The sequence below is a fragment of the Pseudonaja textilis genome, chromosome 2, assembly GCF_049901715.1.
Source record: "Pseudonaja textilis isolate UNSWEBS1 chromosome 2, rPseTex1.2, whole genome shotgun sequence".
In the NCBI taxonomy this organism is placed as follows: domain Eukaryota; kingdom Metazoa; phylum Chordata; class Lepidosauria; order Squamata; family Elapidae; genus Pseudonaja; species Pseudonaja textilis.
The window spans coordinates 41678674-41703016 of NC_141991.1; the positions used below are offsets into that span (position 1 = coordinate 41678674).

Genomic DNA, 24343 nt, shown 5'->3' on the forward strand with positions numbered 1-24343 from the left:
AATACCACCTCTGACTGGAGATTTTCCCCTGCCATGCCCACCAAGCCATGCCCACAGAACTGGTAATAAAAAAAATTGAATCCCACCACTGCATCCATCCATCCACTATATGCCACCTGGCATTCAATGACTCTGGAAAACTCACAATTAAAAAACATTTGATGAATAAAACACAGCAAGGTGAAAGAAAGTGGACTGGAACAGAAAAAAAGATAGGTGCAGAATCTAAGGCATTTTACTCACACTTGTTAAAGAATACACTCTTATGCTTAACATAGCCTACTTTGCATTTTTCATTTATTGCTGAAGAGTATTGCTGGATATGGATACAACTCTAAATGTAATTCAATTACTGCTTTGCTTAATATAAGTTCTTGCCTTCTTAACTGATTAACAGATAATCAGAGTTGGAAGGGACATTGTAGGTCATCTAGTCCAACTCCCCACCCAAGAGGGAGACCCTACACTATTTCTGACAAATGACAGTCCAATCTCTTCTTGAAGGTCTCAACTGATGGCGCTTCCACAACTTCTGAGGGCAAGCTGTTCCATTGGTTGATTGTTCTCACTGTCAGAAAGTTTCCCCTTGTTTCCAGGTTAAATCTCTCCTTGTTCAGTTTCCATCCATTATTCCTTGTCTGGCCTACAGGCACTTTAGAAAATAGTTTGATCCCTTCCTCCCTGTAGCAGCCCCTCAAATATTGGAAGACCGCTATCATGTCTCCCCTGCTCCTTCTCTTTACCACTGTATATTTTAGTTCCTGTCGTTTGTTGTATGTTTTAGCCTCCAGTCCTCTAAGCATCCTGGTTGCTCTTCTCTGTACTTTTTCTAGAGTCTCAACATCTTTTTTATAATGTGGTGAACAAAACTGGATGCAGTACTCTAGGTGTGGTCTTACCAAGGCTTTATAGAGTGGTATTAGTACCTCCCTTGATCTTGATTGTACCCCTCTGTTAATACAACTTAGGATTGCATTAGCTTTTTAAGCTGCTGCTGCACACTGCTGGCTCATATTTAGCTGGTTGTCCACAAAGACTCCAAGATCCCTCTCACAGTTACTGCTATTGTGCCTGGTTTCACCCAGTCTATATGTGTACTTTTGGTTTTTCGTGCCTAAGAGTAGGACTTTACTTTTCTCCACATTGAATTTCATTTTGTTAGATATGGCCCAATATGTTAATATGTTAATTTATAATGCAGAACCTGGTTTAGTGGAAAGTTAGACATTTCCTATTATTATTCCACAGTAAAACAAAAAGGTATTACCTATTTGGCAGCCCATTAAAATTATCTTGTGACAGTGCATAGCTTTCTACAGATAAAAACTGAATTCCTTCTATATTAAAAACAATGATGTAGCTTAATTGAGTTGAAATAAAGTCTTTTTGGTGCCATTTCTAGTGGTTAAGGCACCAGGCTAGAAACAAAGAGATGGTGAGTTCTGGTCCCACCTTAGACATGAAAGCCAGCTGGGTGATTTTGGCCTAGTCACTCTCTTTCAGCACAACCTACTTCATAGAGTTGTTATAAGGCAAATGGGAGGAGGAAAGAACATTAGATACATTTGAATTGTTTATAAAAGCAAGATATAAAAGAGTGTGTGTGTGAGAGGGGGTGGGTGGAGAGGGAAGGAGGGAGGGAGGGGAAAAAAAGAGAGTGTGTGTGATTGATTCAATTTTCTGCCAGGACATACACAGGATTATTTATTAAATTATTCTACAAAGAATTTTGCTATGCTAGGAATTCAAAATATTTAAATTCCGAACAAATAGTTTTCAACTCAGCACTTAGATAACTAACCCCCAATAGTTCAGGTAGGAACACAACACCATCATATATATGAGCACAGTAATTCTAAGACATACAGTAACTAAGGGAAGTCCAGTCAGGTAATTGATAATTTTGAAAAATTGATTGGAAACCTGATTTTATTTCTGCAGTCTTGATTCGTCCCTATTTTGTTAACTAATTGAATTTTTTTTCTATGTGAATATTTATATAACAATAATACATCTGAAGAGCAAGCACACTAAATATGTAGTCTTGCACTTGAAAAAAGCCAGGCAAAATAAAAAATATATCGTTGTCGCCTGATTTGATTTGAAAAATTACTTTAGCTCTTACTCTGTAGCTCTTTTTTTTCCTTTGAATAAAATACTGAGCAACTACTCTCAAGGTTGCCTTAGACATAGTGGACACTAGAGGAGGCTGTGAAATGCAGAGAAATATCTCAACCCATGTCTTAAGCACTTTCCAATGAAACAAAACAAGGAGCTTAAGACTGGTAATTAGTCGTAGATGATTATTCAAAATTATGACTGGCCTACTTAGGGGCTGCCTATGGCCTGGATTTGAAGTTCTTACAGTCACCACCCCACCCCACCCCGGTTATGCAATTGACCGTTTGCTGCATCTCATGATCACGTGACCATGATTTACAACAATTTTGCCAAAAACCAACAGCAAAACCATTCCATAGAGAAGCAGTGATTCAGATAATGGCGCAGTGTTTCCTAAGTGACTGTCACACACAAACAAAAATGTAATAGTTTTTATCAAGACATGACCAGCATAGCCAGGCTGATGAGTAAGTCGAGGACTGCTTGTATATATTTTAAAATAGAAAAAACAAGTGCATCAAGCTCAGTTTAAAAAAACAATGCTGAATTGTTGTTCATCATCATTTATCCGCATGACGATCCCAAAATCTCTACTCTAGTAATGGCTGGAGAGCAGATCTAACTTCACTTCTAATATTGGAGGTTTCTATAAGTAATATCACTTAAGGCAGTGGTTCTTAAATAGCTCGACACAGTTAACTCTTTTTTCTGATCTTGAATAATATCATTATCCACAGCAAAACAAAAACATTAAAATCCACAAACTCTATTCTTGAACACAAGCATTTCGGCCGCAGTAGTTTCAAACCAGATACTAGATTCATAAACAAGCATTTACAAATTGGTCTCTAGGATATGCCTAAATTGCCTTCTTGGGGGTAAATTGTCCCCAGTTTTAAGAACCACTGGTCGAAGGTATGACATCTCTAATGTACAGAATGTCAATGTACTCTGATCTTCTTTAAAATCAGTTATTGTCTGTCCATTAGTATATTTTAGAATACTAGGTTAATATCAGATACTCCCTCTAAATGTGGAGAATTTTGAAAAGATGTATGGGTTCTGTTGTATATTTCCATATTTTATGTCCTTATAGATGTTGTTCTAATACTGCTCCTTGTCTCTTTTAATGTTTCATGTTCTCACTGTTATTCTATATTTGCAGATTTGAATTTTTTATTTTTTGCAATAAAATGTCTAGGAAATTTTACTCTACCCAATATTTTGGGTGTTCTGAAAGATTGTCAGTTCTTCCTCAGTAGCCTATTGAGTATTATCCCATCAGAGGGACCAATCATCTGTCACTAAATTATTAAACACTTGCCTTGCCTGTCTATGTGGTTTTCTTGATAAAATACAGTAGCGAGTTACCATTACTGGTATGAAATCGTAATTTTGCTTTTGTCAATAAAGTATTCATCTACCGCCAGTACCATCCTGAATTGCCCTTGATCAAAATTGGGACTTTAGCTGGGTTGATGTTCATGCTTTAGGTGTACCTGCTGGGAGGATATACTCTTGACATACCTTCCCAGTGTTCCTTGCTCATCTCTCCCAGGAAAATTTTCTTGCAACAAAGAGGTAGCAGATTGGTTTGTTGTTGTTTGGGTGGGACAAGTACATTTTATACAACCTAATTGTTTAAAAAGAAAAACTGCCTTCATGTTTTGTATATGGATCCTTACTCAAATAAGAGAGTTGAGATACACCTGGCTGCTCTCTCTTCAATGCCCGCAGAAGGGTCTGAATAGGTTTGTTAATAAATAAAGACTCTAAAGCCCCACCATAATGTAAGTGACAATAATGTTCTTGAGGGGAGAGCTATGTTACTACTTGTTTGGAATTAATAAAACTAAATCTGGCATGGAAATAAATTATTTACAGTCTACAGAACAACAATGGTGTATGTCCATGAGATTGTGCAAATGCCTTATTGGACTACGCAACAGGACACTTAACCCAACATGTGGTTGGCTAGTGCACTCAACCGATGTCTGATAAAACTCTGCAGATCAATGTGCAGATGCTGGATTGCTCACCCCAGAACCTTACATTCAGAGACAGACATCTCTGCATCTGATGGCTCCATTGATTTTACCAGTTTGTTTGCCTAAAGCCTTTAGCTCAATTCTCCAGCACTGTATCCTACTATAATTAAATCTAAAAAGTACAACCCCATAATTATTTCCTGTTTACTTGACTCAATTCTTATAGTTTAAGGATTTGGGGACAGAGAACTCACATACATTAAAGTTAATCTAATAATGTAAGAATAATGAAAAAAATTTTGGAACCGTAGAAGATGGAAATACAATACAGAAATACAAATAATAAATATACATAACTAAATATTCATCATTCATATTCTTCTATAGTTCAAGGTATCTTTTAATGTTTCAATCTGTGCTTTATTGAATGTAAAATGTGCAATTCAAAAATTTACTAAAATTCAGCTATCATGACCATGAACTATTTACCTAATTTGAAAAACCGGTGATTCATTCTTAAGAAATTCACAGCAGGGGGGAATACAATCCCACCACCAAAAAATGCATTAAAACTATAGATAGTTAACACCAGATGTTCAATTCCATGACACAAATTAATATGACCCATCCAAGAATAATATGAACAAGAATTTCAACAGCAGTTATCCAAAATCTCTACAACTTCACCAAGTAGAGATCAATTATTATTCATTAATAGAGGGGAAAACTATTACAGAGAGCCATTCTATTTCTAAAATTCAGAAAATTATCCTCCAAGGTGTTCTTTTTTATATTTGTAGAGCCAAATCTGAGATTAAAAACAGTGTATTGTATTTTATGGTACAATGATTTAGCTATTGTGACCAGAGCCTTTGAAACACAGCCAGATTAATGTTCACCAATGATAAGACTTGGAGTCTAACTTATGTATACCAACATAGACTTGAAGCAACATATTCATCAATACTTCTTCATGAGTTGTAACAGATGCTTTGCTACAAGAACAGTGGTAAATTATTCTGAATATGTTAGTTCCTGCAGCTAATAGCACAAGGCATATTTAGTCTTCCAAACTTCAGATACAACTTTTGGCCACACTGACTAGGAACTGGGACTTGAATTAAGTATGTCTTAATTGATGTTTATTATATGCAATGCTGCAGAGGTCAGGATAAGAGCCAATAGAGACACACAGATAGCCAATAGTTGGTGGGATTTTTTATAAATTAGGAACTATTTATAAAGATGTCTCCAGTTTAAAAAGACATCTTATTTCGAGCTAGCCTTAGATCCTTTAGTATTCTTGCCCGATATTTTGGTTTCCATGCGTTCATAGCCAGTTTCCCCTTTCACAACTGTTCCCAAGTTAAAACAAAAACAATCCTATGCTCCTTAGCTCCTCCTAGTTCTGAAAAGTAATCAGAAAAGAAATGGAACTTTATTTCACTGCAGATATTACTACCAAACATTTTGGATTGAGGTCTCATGGAGGAGAGTGCCTTCCAAGGTGAATGAACTCTACTTCAGTTGGGGGGGAGGGGGAAGGTCACACAAGACTACAAGAGATGTCACCTGCTTTTGGATTATTTATTTCAAACACTAAAAGTATCATCCCCTAATTTGGCAGTGATATTAATGGGGAAGAGCTCTGAGAATAGCACATGGGGTACCTGCAGCCTGCATTTTAGACACTTCATTTTGTTCCTTGACAACCAAGAAATAGTGATTCTTCCCTGCCTCCTGGCTGACTAGCAGAAAAACATTTCCAGTTTTTTTAAAAAAAGTTAACACTCCTTATTCTCTATCTTCTAAGAACTTTCCCAATTAGTGACCTTTCTTCCATTTTTTCAAGAGAATATTTAGTTTAGAGGACAAAAAGTAAAATATATATCGCAGTAGGACAATTAGGAGCAGGGGGCAGACAAAAGAATTGTGTTTCTAATATTTCCTAGATGTGTTAAAACCCCAAATAGCTGAAACACAGACAAAACTGATTTCAATAAACAGTTTGATTGATCAATCAATCATGTGCCATCAAGTCAGTGGAAACCCTTAATAACCACACAGACAGATTTTCTCTTGGATGACCTGTCCTTAATCTGGTCTTTCAGATTTTCCAACAACCACTGTAACTGAGTATACTCACCTTGCTTCTGGTCACTCTCTTTTGTTCTGCTTTCACCTTTCACCTTTCCTTCTTTCACCTTTCCCAACATCAGAGCTTGCTCCAGAGATGGAACAATTCAGATTTCTCTTCACATACACATTTCCTACCTCCATCTCTGATACAGCGATAGGTTCTGTTCTTAGTATTTTGGAAATTGGAAATATCTAGACTGTCTGCTGATCTCTTTTGTATTTTTCACTCATTATTTTATTATTCTTAAGTAATGTTTAGAGGAATAACTATGATTTATTTTATGTAATGTAAACATCCTCAGTCATGAGATAGTGTATAGTTTTTTTTAAATCAATCAATCAATCACATGGAGGGACAGGTTTGGTTCTTGTTTTTTTAACTGTCTTCTTGGCTGAAACTGTATTTTTCCAGGAAGTTCTGGGTAAGACCTTTACAGTGACATGGAAAAGGCACCAGAGAAGCAGTTCTAATCTGTGGATTTCCTACTTAATTTGTACATGTATTGAGTTCTGAAAAGGTTGGAGAGAATATCTCTCTCTGTGCGTTTGCAAAAACACAACTGAGAGCAGGAATCTAATCTGAGCAATTATTAGCGAAGCAGGTGTATAACTTTACCAGAAATAACATTAAGGGATAGGCAAATTGTGGCATCCATCAGGAAGAAAGTCAGAGAGCAAGAATTCTACCTCCACGTGGAAGTGACACTAAGGCTAACAATTGCATGGATAAAGAGAAGGCAAAGTAATAGATAAAGATGGTGCACAAAGTGCTGTAACTATTCTCTATCTACCTCCTTTTGATCAGTATGTTGTGATGCTAAAGAATCTGGGCTATTGAAAGTAAGTTAAGAGAAAGACTGGGATACCAACTTTAAAAAAACAAGACTAATTTCCAGTGATTCCTATGTAAAAAGGAATTTATCTTAGACTGATGTCCATCCAACAGCGCTGAAATATTTGTGTGACTTTTATACTGGGCCTCATCTAATGTTTTTCTTTCAGCACCATTAATTGGCAGATATAATAGGCTATCTATCTATCTATCTATCTATCTATCTATCTATCTATCTATCTATCTATCTATCTATCTATCTATCTATCTATCATCCATCCATCCATCTATCATCTGTCATTTCTTTGACTTCTGTTCAACAATGCCTCTTTACTCTACATATCTGCTACCGATATTGACTCATCCTTGTTTTCTATCATTTCTATAGAGAACACAGAATTTTGAGGGCATTTAATGTACAAGGTCTGCCATGTAGGAAACGGATTTTTAGGTGTGCAATTTAATTACAGACAATAATCTGAATTGTTCACATTTTGCTATTGAAGCTTCAAGTGATATATATATAGCATTTAACTGCAAATTAAAATATAAAAACCACAACATCATTATTTTGCAGTTCTGACACAGGCCAAGAATGATTAAACTAGCAAATTTGATAAAGGAGAGTCAATTAAAATACCACCCTTAAAGTACAGAAAGGCCGAACTTCTGCATAAATTTGTCTGGAAGATCCTTATTTTAAATCACAAGAATTTTAAACATAACCCAAGTTTAAAAGAGCTGTCCGTTACTCAAAATACTTATCAAGCTGTCATGCCCTGGCAACTGCTAATGACTCTGAGGAAGAGGAGGAACAGCCAACAGGGAGTGGGAGTGTGGCTCCAGAGGTGGTGGAGGAGAATGGGGAAGGGCAGAGGCCGGCTGAGCAATCAGAAGAGGATCCTGGCCCATCCCCTATCCATCCTAGGGCACGCAGAGAGGAGAGGATCAGGGAAAAGCGGGGTCTACTCAGGAGGAGATTACCATGATCCTCCTCGTGGCTTGTAGCTGGGATCTATGTATATAAGTTTGTAACTGCGTAGTCAGAATTGCTGGTGTCAAAGTTTAGTGTTTCCTTTGAAAGCTGTTCATCTTTGTTGGCGTTCTTCCCATGGACTCACCCCGTTATCTTCCTGGAATGTATGATTAATTATCTTGGCTTGCTTTGGAACTCTCGTCAATGTGGTTTGTTTTGGTTTCCTTTCGCCTCATTATTTACTTTTGTGACTTTAAACTGTGCCTAATAAAACAGTGAAGTTAAGCTGAAGGCATTACCGGACTTTAATGTATGTTTTGGGTTTGGGGTTATTTTGAGAGACTATGGGTCCTCACATTTTGACTCCAGCCACCCCTTCAACTTATTTTTGCCTTTTGGGGGTGACCATGGATCAGCTCAGAGCAGAGATTGCTCAGTTAAGCCAGCAAGTGGCTCTTTTGACTGCACAGGTGGCACAAATGCAAGCTGCCTGGCCACACTGAAAATGCCCAGTGGCAGTTCCAGATAAATTTGATGGTTCGCTGGCCCAATTTCCAGCATTTCTTGGGCAGTGCCAGCTTTACATGAGCCTTTAGCCTGAGGATTTTCCCACTGACCGGGATAAGGTGGGGTTTTTTGATTAGTTTGTTGTCAGGCTCTGCAGCACATTGGATGATGCCTCTGTTAATCCAGCTCAATCAGGTGTTGGACAATTACGCCGAGTTTTGCCATCAGTTTCAGGCCATCTTTGAAGCCAAACGGCAAACAGACGTTTGAGAGAGTTGAAGCAGGGGTGTGGCTCACTCATGAATTATATTGCTAGTTTTCGGGTAGTTGCTCAGAATGTACAATGGAATGAGCACAATTATACCAGTTCCAGGGGGGTTTGTCGGCAGAGTTTCTGGATGAGTTGGCGTGCACTGAATGCCCTCGCACCCTTCAGGAGCTCATGCATCTGTGCCTTTGTATCAATGCTAGACTTCAGCAGCGACCGGTGCGATGACGGACAGAGACTGTATCTGTTTCCAGCAAGACTTCCCTTGGTGGAAGTGCCTTTGGAGGAACCCATGCAGTATGGGGCTGGCTGTCTTCGCCTGACTCAAGTAGAAAAGGATAGACGTCGTGGTGATGGTTTATGCCTCTATTGTGGCATTTTGTGGCCAAGTGTCCTGTTAAGACATCCACAGCAGCGACGCCTGCAGTGGCAGGAAACAAGCATCGCTCGGCCTACGGGAGTCTGTAGGTTGGGGTGTAAAGTCCTTAGGCCCGCCATCTTCACCAACCTTGCATCCTCGCCACCTATGACATCTCCACCACAATTGTTATTGGTGAAGCATCTTGTGCTGACAGCAAGTGTGTTCATGCCTGGTGTGGGAACGGTGGAGATCCAAGCCTTGGTCAACTCAGGGGCCACAGCTAATTTCATGGATGCTCATTTTGTAGAGCAGTGGTTCATTCCTCAGCAACAGGTGTCCCCGCCAGTAATGGTAGAGACAATTGATGGTCGGCCCCTTCGTTCGGGACTTGTGGTTGCTGCAACCAATCCCCTTTGCATGCAAATTGGGCAGCATGTGGAGGAAACTGTGTTCTACGTTACTGCAGTACCTCATTTTCCGGTGGTTCTCGGTTTGGAGTGGTTACAGGACCATGATCCACAGATTGTCTGGTCATCTGGAGCTGTGCAGTTCCTTGATAGGAAGTGTGCCAACCATTGCTTGCGCTCCTCTGCAGGGAGTGTGGCTATACCCATAGACCTGGATCTAAGAGTGGAGTTGGTGGACTTTGCTGATGTGTTTGAGGAGAAGGAGGCGGATCAGTTGCCTCCGCATTGGGCGTATGACTGTCCAATCGACTTGTTGCCTGATGCAAAATTGCCGGTGGGTTGGATATATTCCCTGTAGGAACTGGAGTTGGCCGCATTGCAGGATTTTATTGACAAAAACCTCTGGAAAGCGTTTATCTGGCCTTCTACCTCCCCATTGCCTGCACTGGTGCTTTTTGTAAAAAAAAATTGGGGGAGCTATGTATGCGTTGTGATTACCGCAAGTTGAATGCAATCACAGTGAGGAATCAGCATCCGCTTCTCCTCATTGTTGAACTGATTGAGAGGCTTCATCAAGCTAAGATCTTTACGAAGTTGGACTCGCATGGGCCCTACAATCTGGTTCACATTCGTGCAGGGGACGAGTGGAAAACAGCTTTCCGGACAAGGTACGGTCATTTTGAGTATACCGTGATGCCTTTTGGATTAACCAATGCCCCAGCTGTGTTCATGCATTTCATGCACGATGTTTTCTGTGATTTGTTGGATCAATTCGTGGTCATTTATTTAGATGACATTTTAATTTACTCAGACTCCCTGCAGGAGCATTGGCAACATGTGCGGCTGGTGTTGCAACGTTTGCGTGATAACCACCTGTTTGCTAAGCGTGAGAAGTGTCAGTTTGCACAAAACACAATTGACTTCTTGGGACATCATATTTCACCTGCTGGTGAAATGGACCCGGAAAAAATACATCATAGCAGGCGTGGGAACCTTCACAGCGGGTTAAGGATGTGCAACGACTATTGGGGTTTGCGAACTACTACCACACATTTATTCCCCGCTTTGCTGCCTTGACTGCTCTCCTTTCTAATCTGCTCAAGAAGGGGGAGAAGTTCCATTGGGGTGCTAAGGAGCAGGTAGCTTTCGAGGCATTGAAAGTTGCCTTTGCTTCCGAGCCTGTCCTCAAACACCCTGATCCAGGCCAGCCATTTGTGGTGGAAACAGATGCTTCCGATGTGGCTGTTGGTGAGGTGCTCCTCCAGGCCTATGCTCCCGCAGGCACCGTGTTCGCGTGCGCTTATTATTCCCAGAAGTTATCGGCTCCAGAGTGCAACTATATGATTTGGGACAAGGAGCTATTGGTGGTTAAGGTTGCTTTTAAGACATGGCAGCACCACCTGGAGGGGGCTCATCACCAAATCGAGGTTCGGATGGATCATCGCAATTTGGAACACCTACGTACAGCTCAGACATTGAACCAGTGTCAGGTGAGATGGTCCTTATTCTTTGCTTGATTTGATTTCTGGGTGACCTATGTTCGGAATGGAGGGAATCAACACGCTGATGCCCTGTCTCGGAAGCCCGAGTATACCCAAAGGGAGGATAAAATCTTGCCCTGGACGGTGATTCCGTTGGAGCGGTTTGTGGCTACTGAGGAACCTGTGGGCCTCCGAATGAGGATTCAGGAGGCTCAGCGGCAGGACCCATTTGTGGGTGGCAGCTCGACATCGAGAATTGGATGAGAATGAGAAACAAGAGACTCCTTGGGCCTATATTGGGGACTTGTTGCGGTTCTGTGATCGCATTTATGTGCCTGGAGGTCCTCTTCGTGGCCTTATCCTATGTCAATGTCATGACAGTCCAGTGGCAAGACACTTTGGGGTGTTCAAAACACTGCATCTCATCTCTAGGACATTTTGGTGGCCAAGACTTAAACATGATGTGTCGGGATCCTGTGGGATCTGTCACCAAGCCAAGTATGCTTCTGGTGCGCCTCCTGGTCTCTTGCAGCCCTTGCCCACACCAGAACGATCATGTGGGGAGGTTTCATTGGATTTCATCATTGAGTTACCACCATCGAATGGTGCTACAACCATTTTGATGGTGATGGATATGTTGACTAAAATGGCCCACTTTATTCCATGTGCAGGTCTTCCATCAGCCAAAATAACGGCACAATTGTTTATCTCCCATGTTTTCTGGTTGCATGGGTTACCAGACCGCATGGTATCAGATCGGGGGGTACAATTTACAGCACGCTTCTGGCGGACCCTACTCGCGAAACTGCAGGTTCAGGTGTGTCTGTCATCTGCTCATCACCCCAAAACTGATGGGGAGACAGAGAGAGTGAATGCTATTTTGGAGCAGTACCTCCGCTGTTTCAGCAATACTCAACAAGACAATTGGGTAGAAGTGCTGCCGGTAGCAGAATTCACTTATAACAATGCTCAACATGCTTCCACCCATGGGTCCCCTTTCTTTGCTAACTATGGTTTTCATCCACGACTTTTCCCTTTACCCCGTCTGATTCCCCAGTTCTGGCAGTGGATATGTTCTTGCAAGAGTTAAAACCCACGCACCAAATGGTCCGCGATCAATTAGAGAGAGCCATGGATGACTATAAACAGTTTGCAGACCGACATTGTCGCGATGTTCCACCTTTAGCGGTAGGGGATCGGGTTTGGCTCTCTACTCGATACTTACCAATGACACAACCATCGAAAAAGCTTGATCACCGTTACTTGGGAGCTTTTCCGGTCGATGCGGTGATCAATCCTGTGGCTTATCGTCTCTCCCTGCCACGGACCATGCGTATTCATCCTGTTTTTCATCATTCCTTGTTAGTCCCTGCCTTGGCCAACAGTCCGCATAGACCGGCTCCATCACAGCCGGCCCCAGTAGCCCCTCTGGGAGAGGAAGAGTACGAAGTGGATAGCATCCAAGATTCACACCAGTTGCGGGGCTGATTTCAGTATTTGGTGGCATGGAAAGTTTATGGACCAGAGGACTTCACCTGGGTCGATGCCACTGATGTTAATGCTCCTCGTTTGGTCCAGGACTTTCATGCTCGGTTTCCTCAATGTCCTTGTCCACCTGGTCCTGGGGGAGGGTGCCCTGCGGGGGGGATAGTGTCATGCCCCTAGTGGAGACTGATTCTGAGGAAGAGGAGGAACAGCCAACAGGAAGTGGGAGTGTGGCTCCAAAGGTGGTGGAGGCTGGGGAAGGGCAGAGGCCAGCTGAGCAATCAGAAGAGGATCCAGGCCCATCCCCTATCCATCCTAGGGCACACAGAGAGGAAAGGATCAGGGAAAAGCGAGGTCTACTCAGGAAATTACCATGATACTTCTTGTGGCTTGCAGCTGGGAGCTATGTATATAAGTTTGTAACTGCGTAGTCAGAATGGATGGAGTCAAAGTTTAGTGTTTCCTTTGAAAGAGGTTTATCTTTGTTGGCATTCTTCCCATGGACTCTCCCCGTTATCTTCCTGGAATGTATGATTAATTATCTTGGCTTGCTTTGGAACTCTCATCAATGTGGTTTGTTTTGGTTTCCTTTTGCCTCATTATTTACTTTTGTGACTTTAAACTGTGCCTAATAAAACAGCAAAGTTAAGCTGAAGGCATTACCGGACTTTAATGTACACTGCTCAAAAAAATAAAGGGAACACTTAAACAACACAATGTAACTCCAAATCAATCACGCTTCTGTGAAATCAAACTGTCCACTTAGGTAGCAACACTGATTGACAATCAATTTCACATGCTGTTCTGCAAATGGAATAGACAACAGGTGGAAAGCATAGGCAGTTAGCAAGACATCCCCAATAAAGGAGTGGTTCTGCAGGTGGTGACCACAGACCACTTCTCAGTTCCTATGTTTTCTGGCTGATGGTTTGGTCACTTTTGAATGCTGGCGGTGCTTTCACTCTAGTGGTAGCATGACATGGAGTTTTCAACCCACACAAGTGGCTCAGGTAGTGCAACTCATCCAGGATGGCACATCAATGCGAGCTGTGGCAAGAAGGTTTGCTGTGTCTGTCAGCGTAGTGTCCAGAGCATGGAGGCGCTACCAGGAGACAGGCCAGTACATCAGGAGACATGGAGGAGGCCATAGGAGGGCAACAACCCAGCATCAGGACCGCTATCTCCGCTTTTGTGCAAGGAGGGACAGGAGGAGCACTGCCAGAGCCCTGCAAAATTACCTCCAGCGGGCCACAAATGTGCACGTGGCTGCTCAAACAGTCAAAACAGACTCCATGAGGGTGGTATGAGGGCCCGACATCCACAAGTGGGGGTTGTGCTTACAGCCCAACACCGTGCAGGACATTTGGCATTTGCCAGAGAACACCAAGATTGGCAAATTCGCCACTGGTGCCCTGTGCTCTTCACAGATAAAAGCAGGTTCACACTAAGCCCATGGGACAGATGTGATAGGGTCTGGAGACGCCATGGAAAATGTTCTGCTGCCTGCAACATCCTCCAGCATGACCATTTTGGCAGTGGGTCCTAATGTTGTAGGGTGGCATTTCTTTAGGGGGGTGCACCGCCCTCCATGTGCTCTCCAGAGGTAGCCTGACTGCCATTAGGTACCAAGATGAGATCCTCAGACCCCTTGTGAGACCATATGCTGGTGCGGTTAGCCCTGGGTTCCTCCTAATGCATGACAATGCTAGACCTCATGTGACTGGAGTGTGTCAGCAGTTCCTGCAACACAAAGGCATTGATGCTATGGACTGGCCCACCCGTTCCCCAGACCTGAATCCAATTGAGCACATCTGGGACATCATGTCTCGCTCCATCCACCAACGCCACGTTGCACCAGGAGTTGGGGGATGCTTTAGTCCAGGTGTGGGAGGAGATCCCTCAGGAGACCATCCGCCACCTCATCAGGAGCATGCCCAGGCGTTGTAGGGAGGTCATACAGGCACGTGGAGACCACACACACTACTGAACCTCATTTTGACTTGTTTTAAGGACGTTACATCAAAGTTAGATCAGCCTGTAGTATTTTTTTCCACTTTAATTTTGAGTGTAACTCCAAATCCAGACCTCCGTGGGTTGCTAAATTTGATTTCCATTGATAATTTTTGTGTGATTTTGTTGTCAGCACATTCAACTAGGTCATGAATATTCTTATTTAATAAGAATATTTCATTCATTCAGATCTAGGATGTCTTATTTTTGTGTTCCCTTTATTTTTTTGAGCAGTGTATGTTTTAGGTTATTTTGAGAGACTACGGGTCATCACACAAGCTAATTTGGAAAGTTGTTGGCATACAAAAAAGGGACTACTTTTTTAATCTGCAGAAAATACTTAAATTCTTAAAAGCAATAAGCGATCATTCATATAATGCGCTTCTTTGTTAAACGTGCATTTTAAAAGACTGGAAAATACTATCAAGCTTAAACTGAACATTTACCATTTCCTCTACAAAGTCTGTAAATGTCATGTTCTAGGCAATAATTTGGATTACATTTTCAAATCAAATAGAAATCATTATATTTTAATAAATCTTATTATTTCTCCTAGAGAACATGGTAAATAATTCAAAGTGCTACTTACTGTTCCAAAAAGACCTTTCTGTTGGCCAAGTTTCCTTTTAGGTAGTTTTTTTTAAATCATCATCATCAAATCCAAGTTTGAAAGAGCTTTAACATTCAAACTGCTTTCTAGGAAACGTCCAGAGGGAGAAAAATGTTGTTTTTCTTATTTTAAAAAATGTGTTTCTTTAAAGTAACTAAAATAGAATTGTACAAAGCTAAAAATAAAATTTAGGATTTTTCCCAGAATCATGCATATTGTAAATGGCAATTTGTTATAAATGACAATGAAAGAAAAAGCAGCAGTCTTTCTTCATTGCTATGAGGCCTCCAAGTATGGGTTGTGTCATCTTGGGAAGATAGTTGTGGAATCCAGGTGTAAATCTCTCCTTTGATAGTATTTGCAATTCTAGCATTAGCTCCTGTAAAAGGCCAAAACCACTCCTGAGTTTTGTCCAAGATTACAAGATTAGGATTGAACTGTTTCTGCTCAGTCTTATCTTCCCCTCTTCCAAAACAGTTCTTCTCAGTCAAGGAGACAGTGGATGATACTGATGATACCCTCTGATACTGACTTTATACTTCCATACCAGGTAATCTGAACAATTGTTACCTCTTCTTCCTGCAGTAAATGACTGACTGACTGAATGTGTGTGTGTGCGCGCGCGCGTGTGTGCACATGTTTTCTCCCTGGTGTTGAACAATTCCAGGCAATCTGAAAGTTACATCTTTTGTTGTTGAAGGAGAATGATACTGTCTAGCAAGAGCTGTGTCTGAGTATAGTCTGATATGTTTATTCATGGAGAAAGTGTGTTCAAAGAAATTATATTAAGAGGGTCAGAGTACCAGAGTTTGAGAAACCCGAGTAACTTGAACGATTTCATCTGCCCAAATTAGTGCATCTTCATCAACAAAACTGTAACATTTAATACAGGTCTGTTACAGATTTGTAAACATTTGGTCGAAAGCCTCTGTTTTAGACCATACAAGGTGACTATATCTACACATCAGACAGAACACTAAGCTGTACTTTCTTTTAATATACCTTACTGAAGAAATTGCAGTAAGGTTTATACAACGCCTTATACCATAATGCAATAATTCATGTTTAATGCAACAAATGAACCAGGTTCATAAACTGAAAGGATTTAAAAGGCATAAACAATTTTTATAACACATTTAATATAAACAGTTCAGCTTAATAAGAAGTCAAACTCATCTAAATTATGTACATACACACACACATATACATACACACACGCACATTGATTAATTACTATTTGCGGAATAAAACTAAATCTTTCTACAACTATAACTACAAACACTATTTTAAAAAATACACAGTTGTATTCAGAATATAATTCAACAGTATCTCTAGCTCTATTGTTCTATCATCCACCAGTGACAAATCCCAACAAGAAGATTATAAGTTTGAGTTATTCTGTACAAGTAGTTCTTGACTTACCACCATTCTTTTAATGGCTGTTGAAAGTTACAATGGCTTATCACTATTGTTCACACAACTGTTATGGCATCCCCTTGGTCACCTGATCAAAATTAGGATGTTTGACAACTGTCTCATATTTATGACGGTTGTAGCATCCCAGGGTCATGTGATTACTTTTTGCAACTTCTGACAAGCAAAAGCCAATGGAGAAGCCAGATTCACTTAACATCCGTGTTCCTAATTTAACAACCACAGTGATCCACTTAACAACTGTGGCAAGGAAAGTTGTAAAATGATGCCAAACTCACTTAACAATTGTCTTGCTTAGCAACATAAATTTTAAGTAAGTCAAGGATTGAGTATACTGCATCTTTAAATTATATTCCATCTTCCCCTCTTTCAAAACCAATGGTGGCGTGCTATGCAAGGAAAAAAAACATTTTGACAGTCAAGCTTCAATTTTACTATTATAGGTAGTTCTTGATTAATGATGACAATCAGGACCAGAATTTCTGTCATTAGGTGACAGTCATAAAACATGATATCACATGACCATTGTTGATGCTAAGTAAATTGTTAAATGTGGATGTCATTCATAACCTCCTGCCAGCTTCCCTGTTGACTTTGTTTGAAGTCAGCAGGGAAGGTTGCAAAAGGCAATCACGAATCTGTGTGATGCTATGATCTCAAAATTGCAAGCTGAACACATGATTGGCAGGGTCGTTGTGATGGCCACAACTATGAGAACTAGTCACTCACTGAACAGTTGCTGAGCATGTGGTCCTTTAGTAAGAACTACAGTACCTGTAACCTCAATATGTCAAGGGATAGAGCCAATTCAAGCAATGTTTAACATTGCTCCCTACAAACTTTTGAATAGTCTCTGCAATAAACAATTTATGAATGCATTTTCTCAATTTATGCATGGTAATTTTGTTTTGTTTTAAATCTCTTTCACTTTGTATAAACTACCTGTCAAGATGATTTTGTTTATCTTCTTGCTAATCATTATTTCAGGAGAAATGTCAATAGACCCATTTTAAAAACAGGAGGGAGTTACTTAGAATGTTCCTAAGAGTCAACATCTTTGTCACACAAAGTTAAAAAAAAAAAAGCTCTCTGTGCTACCAAAACAAAGAAATCTTATACTGGCTGGGAATATATTCTCCTGTGCCTAACCAAACTAGACAGTGTAAAGCTATAGAAGAAACCAAATATTTCAATTTCAACCTTATGAATAAAGTTTTCTTTTTTTACCCTACACTCAAATTGGATTAAATATAAGCGCTCAGTTTAGTCAAGTAGAAATGTGTGGTTCCCAGATCAGAAAATATCTTTAGGTAAAAATGTCTGAATTGCCCAAGGCCTCTAAATGAACGGCCAAATATCTATTTACTTGGAAAGACAAGAAGAAAAGCCTAGAGGTTAAACTCTGGCACCTATACAAAGCCTTTTTTCCCAGTGCAAATAATCTGTATGCATATGGTTTCATTCTTATCTATTATAAACAGCTCTGTTTAACTGAATCATGTCTGAGAGTATTTTTATTCTTAAATTCTGCGTTTGGACTGTCTGAGGTTCATTGCTGACCTCGAGTGTAAAATCTGACAACTGGGAACAATGAACCTTTCCACATTTCCTCAAGCAAATAAAATATATTTCCAAATAAAAACTGAATGAATTAACATGAATTTGACATGGGTGTTTGCATGAAAAAAGGCAATGCACAGAGGAGAAGCGGAGGAGGGGAGAAAAAAGATAAAGGTAAAGGTTTCCCCTTTCCAATGGTGTCCAACTCTAAGGGGTGGTACTCATTTCTGTTTCTTAATCTAGGGAGCCAGTATTGTCTGAAGACATTTCCACGATCATGTGGCCAGCATGACTATTCATGAGGTGCATGGAACCTTCCCTTCCCAGCAAGATGGACAACTAATATTTAGTCAAGGTAGACTTCAGAGGCAATCTTTTAATATCAACTGTTGTTGTTTTTTGGTTCAAGGATGGGAGAAAAGCACAGTCCTGTCAATGTGAGGATGAGCCCCAAGAGAATAAGAATGGCAATATGATAATGGAAAGACAAGACAGTTTTAGTACTTTCAGTGTTAAGCCTTTGACTAGACAGCTTGTTTGTAATCTTGGAAGAGACAGAAGCAACAATTAAAACATGAAGTCCTGGAAATAAAATGATACTAATATCAGCCTTTATTCTGTACTGGCAGAAATGAATAAGCAAAAACTGGCTTGGCTATCTCTTCCTTCCTTGACAAACTCTGTTCTTGCCAAAGCTCTATTGGAAAGGTCAGAGTACCCCCTCTTAAATGGAATGGAATATAGTACAGAACGCGGAGGAAAAGACAGGGTTTGCTAATAGAAGGGAACACACTCATTTCAGATGTTTTTCTTCTTGTTGTTTTTGTGCTTCCTGCACCATATAGCAGTGGTGTCAAATCTGAATTAATTGAGGGCCACATCAGGATTGAGTTTGACCTCGGGTGTATCTATGTGTGGTCAGGGTGGATATGGCCAGCATGTCACTCATGTCGGGAGTGCCTGTGGTGGCCTGAGCACTCTGCCAGTGAAAACAGACTCCCCAGTTCAGGTCAAGGTCTCCTCCAACCCTCTGCCAGCGAAACCTGAGCTTGGGACGGCAACACGTGAACTTCCCAAGCTCCGTTTTTGCTGGCAGAGGCACCGTGGGCTGGTCCTTCACTGTTTCCGGGGCAGCCCCACAGGCCAGGCCTTGAGTTTGACACTCCTACCATATAACATCCCAGACTGAAGATGGCATTCTCACCATCAGGAGAAGCTTTCTGGATTCTAATGGGAAACTGAAGGAACTTGACCTTCAGGAGAAGGAAGCTCACCTGCAATCAAATCTTTTTTATATATATGAAGTTTTCTGACTCCAAGCCAAGATAGTTAGCAAGTTTTCCAACCACACTGGCCAAGTTTCCTGCTAGCTAAGTGACAAAAATAAATCAATGATAATTTTATGACATGGAAAACAATGATCTCATTTCACACTTACTTATCTGATGAGTTTGAACACATCCCATCTATTTCTAAATCTCTTATGATGTCCGAACTTGAGCTGAAAGGCAAAGTAAGATTTAGTTTAGACTACTTGTTGAAAATTGTCAGATACATCAAAGGAGTTATTAAACATATGAGGGAGCATTCAGCTTGCCAAGTCCAAAGTAAGATAGAAGCTGCGCTGACTTTATTAAAATATTGAGAGCCTTCTGTCTTTTCATTTCTCCTTTTTTAGATTGATGTACTTATAATAATCATTGGGCTCTTTAAAAATGGGGGATTATTAAGCACTTCTGGACTGACTTGAGTTATCAAGTAGCAAGTAATAAAACATTCTCTGCCAGAAAGTTTGAAAAATCAAACTCTTTTCTTAAAAAGCTACAGAAATGTCTTGGTTTTTAAAGTAGTGTCATAACAATAAAATTCAAAAACTCTGCCAACATTTTAATAATTTTTAAGTTTCAGAATTGTACATTGCCATTGTTTAATTTAAGGAAAAAGTAAAGCATTTTAGAATTAATTGAAAATATTAGGAATAAATAAAATAATTTCTATGACAAATGTTATATAATTAATATAGTCTAAGCTACGATGAAGACATCTGCATATCCAAATCCTGGATAAGTAGCATTAAGGGAATTTACATTCACTGAAACTGCTACTTTTCAAACCCTCTGCATCAGGAAGAAATACTGAAACAGCAGTGAAAAGAAACAAAAGATTATTAACAATGAAATCATATGAAACTCCTTTCTTAAAATGTGAATGAATGATATGTTTATTTCATTTTAAACATCTTGTAGGAAAGCAGTCTCTAACACTCTTGAAGAGGTAAGGTGTTAACTGAAAAACTTAAAGTTTTGAATACATGGCTGAAATATAGGTACACTAATTAGGTACAATGCCAGGTACCTCATAATTTGGGGAGCTGTAAAAGGGACATTTGTGGATGAAATTATTCAATTATCTCTCCCCACTCAATATGGTCACTTGAAAAGATTAAAAACATTTGGATCCCCACCCCGCCCCCGGTGTTTGTCTCCTATTTAAGGAAATGGTTAAGAACGTAACAGCAAGACACTAAACAACAAGGGAGCAACAACTGACAACCTTGAGAAAGAAACAAAATCTATACAAATTAATGTCATACTTTGAGCACCAGAATTATATTTTGGGACACCAGTGTGTCTTAAAGATCATCCATGATCTTATATGTAATTTGTAATTTACATATATCTCAATTGCATCACAATTCTACAGAATAATTTTTGAGTCTGTCATCTGCACCTCTATAGCTGTCTGGTTTGGTCCTGCAGCAGACTTCAGAGGATAATTAGAACTGCAGAAAAAACAACTACCAACCTGCCTTCCATTGAGGACCTGTATACTGCACAAGTCAAAAAGTGGGCTGTGAAAAATATTTACAGACGCCTCACATCCCAGACATAAACTGTTTCAACTCCTTCCCTCAAAACGACGCTATAGAGCACTGCACACCAGAACAACTAGACACAAGAATGGTTTTTCTCTGAATGCCATCACTCTGCTAAACAAATAATTCCCTTAGCACTGTCAAACTATTTACTAAGTCTATATTACTATTAATCTTCCCATCCTTCCTTTTACTCATCTCCTCACACTTATGACTGTATGACTGTAACTTTGTTGCTTGTATCCTTATGATTTATATTGTTTCCTAGTATGATTTGATTGCTTATTTGTACCTTATGACTATCATTAAGTGTTGTATGTTGATTCTTGACGAATGTATCTTTTCTTTTTATGTACACTGAGAGCATATGCACCAAAGGCAAATACCTTGTGTGTCCAATCACACTTGGCCAAATATTCTATTCTATTCTATTCTATTCTATTCTATTCTATTCTATTCTATTCTATTCTATTCTTCTCAAATTATAATGGCCAATGATTAGTCAGAGACATGGAAGAAGGGGAATGCTTATGAAATGCTATTGATCCACAGGAAACAAAAATCAATAAGGTTTCTGTGCCTGTCAAGGGCCTGCACAAAGAAAAACTCTCTCACAGTTTCATTCTTATAATTGAAGTCTAATGCTGCATAAAATTAAGGTTGTGTGTGACTTGAAACCTTACAATGTTTACTTAAACTTGCCAAACAAGTAAGGTATTTAATTGTTTAGATATTTTGGAAACATAAACCATGAATGTAAAATGACAGTTCTATTAAAAATGATATATCTGGATAGCTAAATGAGGTTAATGCATTAAAGTACTTAATAAAGTACTCAATTTGACATGCTATTTATTATTCTAACAAAAAAAATCACATCTCAAATTGTGTTCTGTAACAATTCATTCTTAGCTATTGTGGCAAAACTGTCCAATAGTACAGATATTGACTTGTTGTGTCCCCGATTCCCGAGCCTATGCTGTCAGAGGAAGAAGACCTGGAAGATGAGGAGGAGGAACTGGGAATGCCTTCCTCCCCAGGACCTTCCTCTCTGGCAATGCATTCCTCCCTGATAATGCCTCAGGTTTCATCAGACAACCAAAAGGAACAGACTGAGATTAATCAGGAGGAAGACATATCGGACCAGCCTCTGACAGGGAGTAAAGAGGAAGAGTGTTGGCTTGATCCTAAGCAGTGTCGTAGGGAGAAATGTGAGCAGCAACGTAGGAGGTGTGGGAGGGTCAGAGAGTGAGCTGAGTCATTGAGCCACACCTCGCAGGGGATAAGTGGGTGTGTTTTCGGCTGGAACTTTGTATAGGACAAAGTTTAATCTTACTTCAGATTTTCTTTGTGAATGATTTTTGTGGACTGCCTTGTAATTTTCTGTGAGTAGATTTTTATTTGTTATCAGTTCGGACTTGGCAGGCAGGAATGCCAAGGATATTATCAGTTCCAAAGAATTAACTCTGTGAAGTCTGACCAGTTTGCCTGCCTGTGTTTGTGTGAGTTTGTATTCTTTCATCTTTTGGGAAAGAAGAAAAGTGAGACAAAACATTGACTTATGAACACAATTGTGCCAAAATTTCTGTTATTAAGTGAAACATTTGTTAAGTGAGCTTCGCCCCATTTTGCAACAATTCTTGTCACAGTTAAGTGAATCACTTTGTCAGCTTTGGAAACCATATTAGCACCAGGAGCTTCCATGCTGCCAAATTCCTGTGACTGGGAAATTGGGAGAGAGGATTTTGTAGAGTGTTTGTAGTTAGCCAAAATAGCATTCTTCTTTGCAATCAAGGTCATGTCATTCCTGCACTTGGGTGATGAGCGGTTAAGAGAGGCTCAAAGTTGGGATGGATGGTGATTGGGCCATCTGTTGTACTGATGGGTGCAGGGGATGGAGTTGCGATTTTGAATTACTATGGGAAAACCTGGAACTCTCAGATTCGGGTTTTCCTAGATGTGCCAGTACGACTACTCTAATACAGTAAAATGAAACTTTGAGAAAATGCCTGTCTTGGAGTTTTGGTGTTGGGAGTTTGTTTTTCTTGAATGCTGACACACAAGTTGTTAAGTGAGTAATCAATTTGTTAAGAGAAACTGGCTTCTCCATTGACTTTGCTCATCAGACGATCACAAACAGTGAACAAATGACTCCAGGATACAACAAAAGTCATAAATATAAAACCAGTTGCCAAACATCGGAATTTCGTTCACATGATTATGGGGATGCTGCAAAGGTTGTAACTGAAAAATGGACATGTCACTTTATTCAATGCCATTGTAACTTTGAACAATCACTAAATGAACTGTTGTAAGTCTAGCACTACTACTGGTTTGCCTTTTTAAACACTATCTCCTTATCACATTTATCCATGCACTATCACTTCTACTAGTCTCAGATAAGTGAGTTCCTTACCCCCAAATCGATGTAGTAGTCTGTAGGAATCTCCCACTAGAAATTTGCTAAAAATTCTGACTCTTATCCTTTGTTCATCACTAATGTTAATATCTGATGTCTGAAAACTTTTTGCCTGCCATGAATGGAACTGATTAGTGCAATATCTTTGTTGTGATTATGGCATGGGGTACATAAATTCCCAGAGATAATTGTCTACCACTGATCAATAACTCATTTGGCAGGGGAAAAAAATGCAAAAGAGCAAAATAGGAGATATAATTGATTGGTGCACAAAAGTCACTGGCAGGCAGAACAGGGAAAACACCCATAAAATTCCCAGTTAAAAGAAGAGCTGTGTAGATCAGAAACAAAAGCTTTCTAAGACCTTTTGACTTGTGCAAAACTCAAATATGAAAATTTCCAGGTACATTTTGAGGTAAAATTACATCAAGAAAACTTTGTCATGTGAAGGTGCAATGCATGAAGTTTAATCTAATTTCAAGGAATTAGAAATGCTTGTCTCAGCTCCAAAATGTGTTATGCATATGAGTGTGCCCTACTGCCACTTATTTGATCAATTCACAGTGCTGGGAAGACTAAATGTGTAGCGCCTGCTGTCTATTGGGCATTACTTCCGTACTTACCATGTTTTACTGTGGAAAACATCTCTGACCTGCACAATTGAAGCAATGTTTTTTTTTTATTTAATTTTCATTGTTGTTTCCTTCCTTTCCTGCCACTTGTAACAGAAGAGAAACCTATTTGTAATTAGAAGAGGTTTTCACTGCCCTCTCCTTCTCCTCTCAAAGCTTCTTGAATCTTGCTCATGATCTTGGCTGAACCTTTAGGAATAAATCCATTTATTATGTAGTGCTGACATGCCTGAGAGGA

At 39.9% G+C, this 24343-nt stretch overlaps 1 protein-coding gene across 5 annotated transcripts in view; it reads right to left on the reverse strand.

Moving 5' to 3' along the window:
* The window catches only part of RAD18 (RAD18 E3 ubiquitin protein ligase), a 140031-nt gene that overhangs the window by 19457 nt on the left and 96231 nt on the right, over positions 1-24343 (reverse strand). For all 5 annotated transcript variants that reach the window (XM_087923713.1, XM_087923716.1, XM_087923714.1 and 2 more), the window contains one exon: positions 19618-19680. In XM_087923713.1, coding sequence (XP_087779839.1) covers positions 19618-19680 — 63 coding nt within the window. The remainder of the gene's footprint in view (positions 1-19617; positions 19681-24343) is intronic.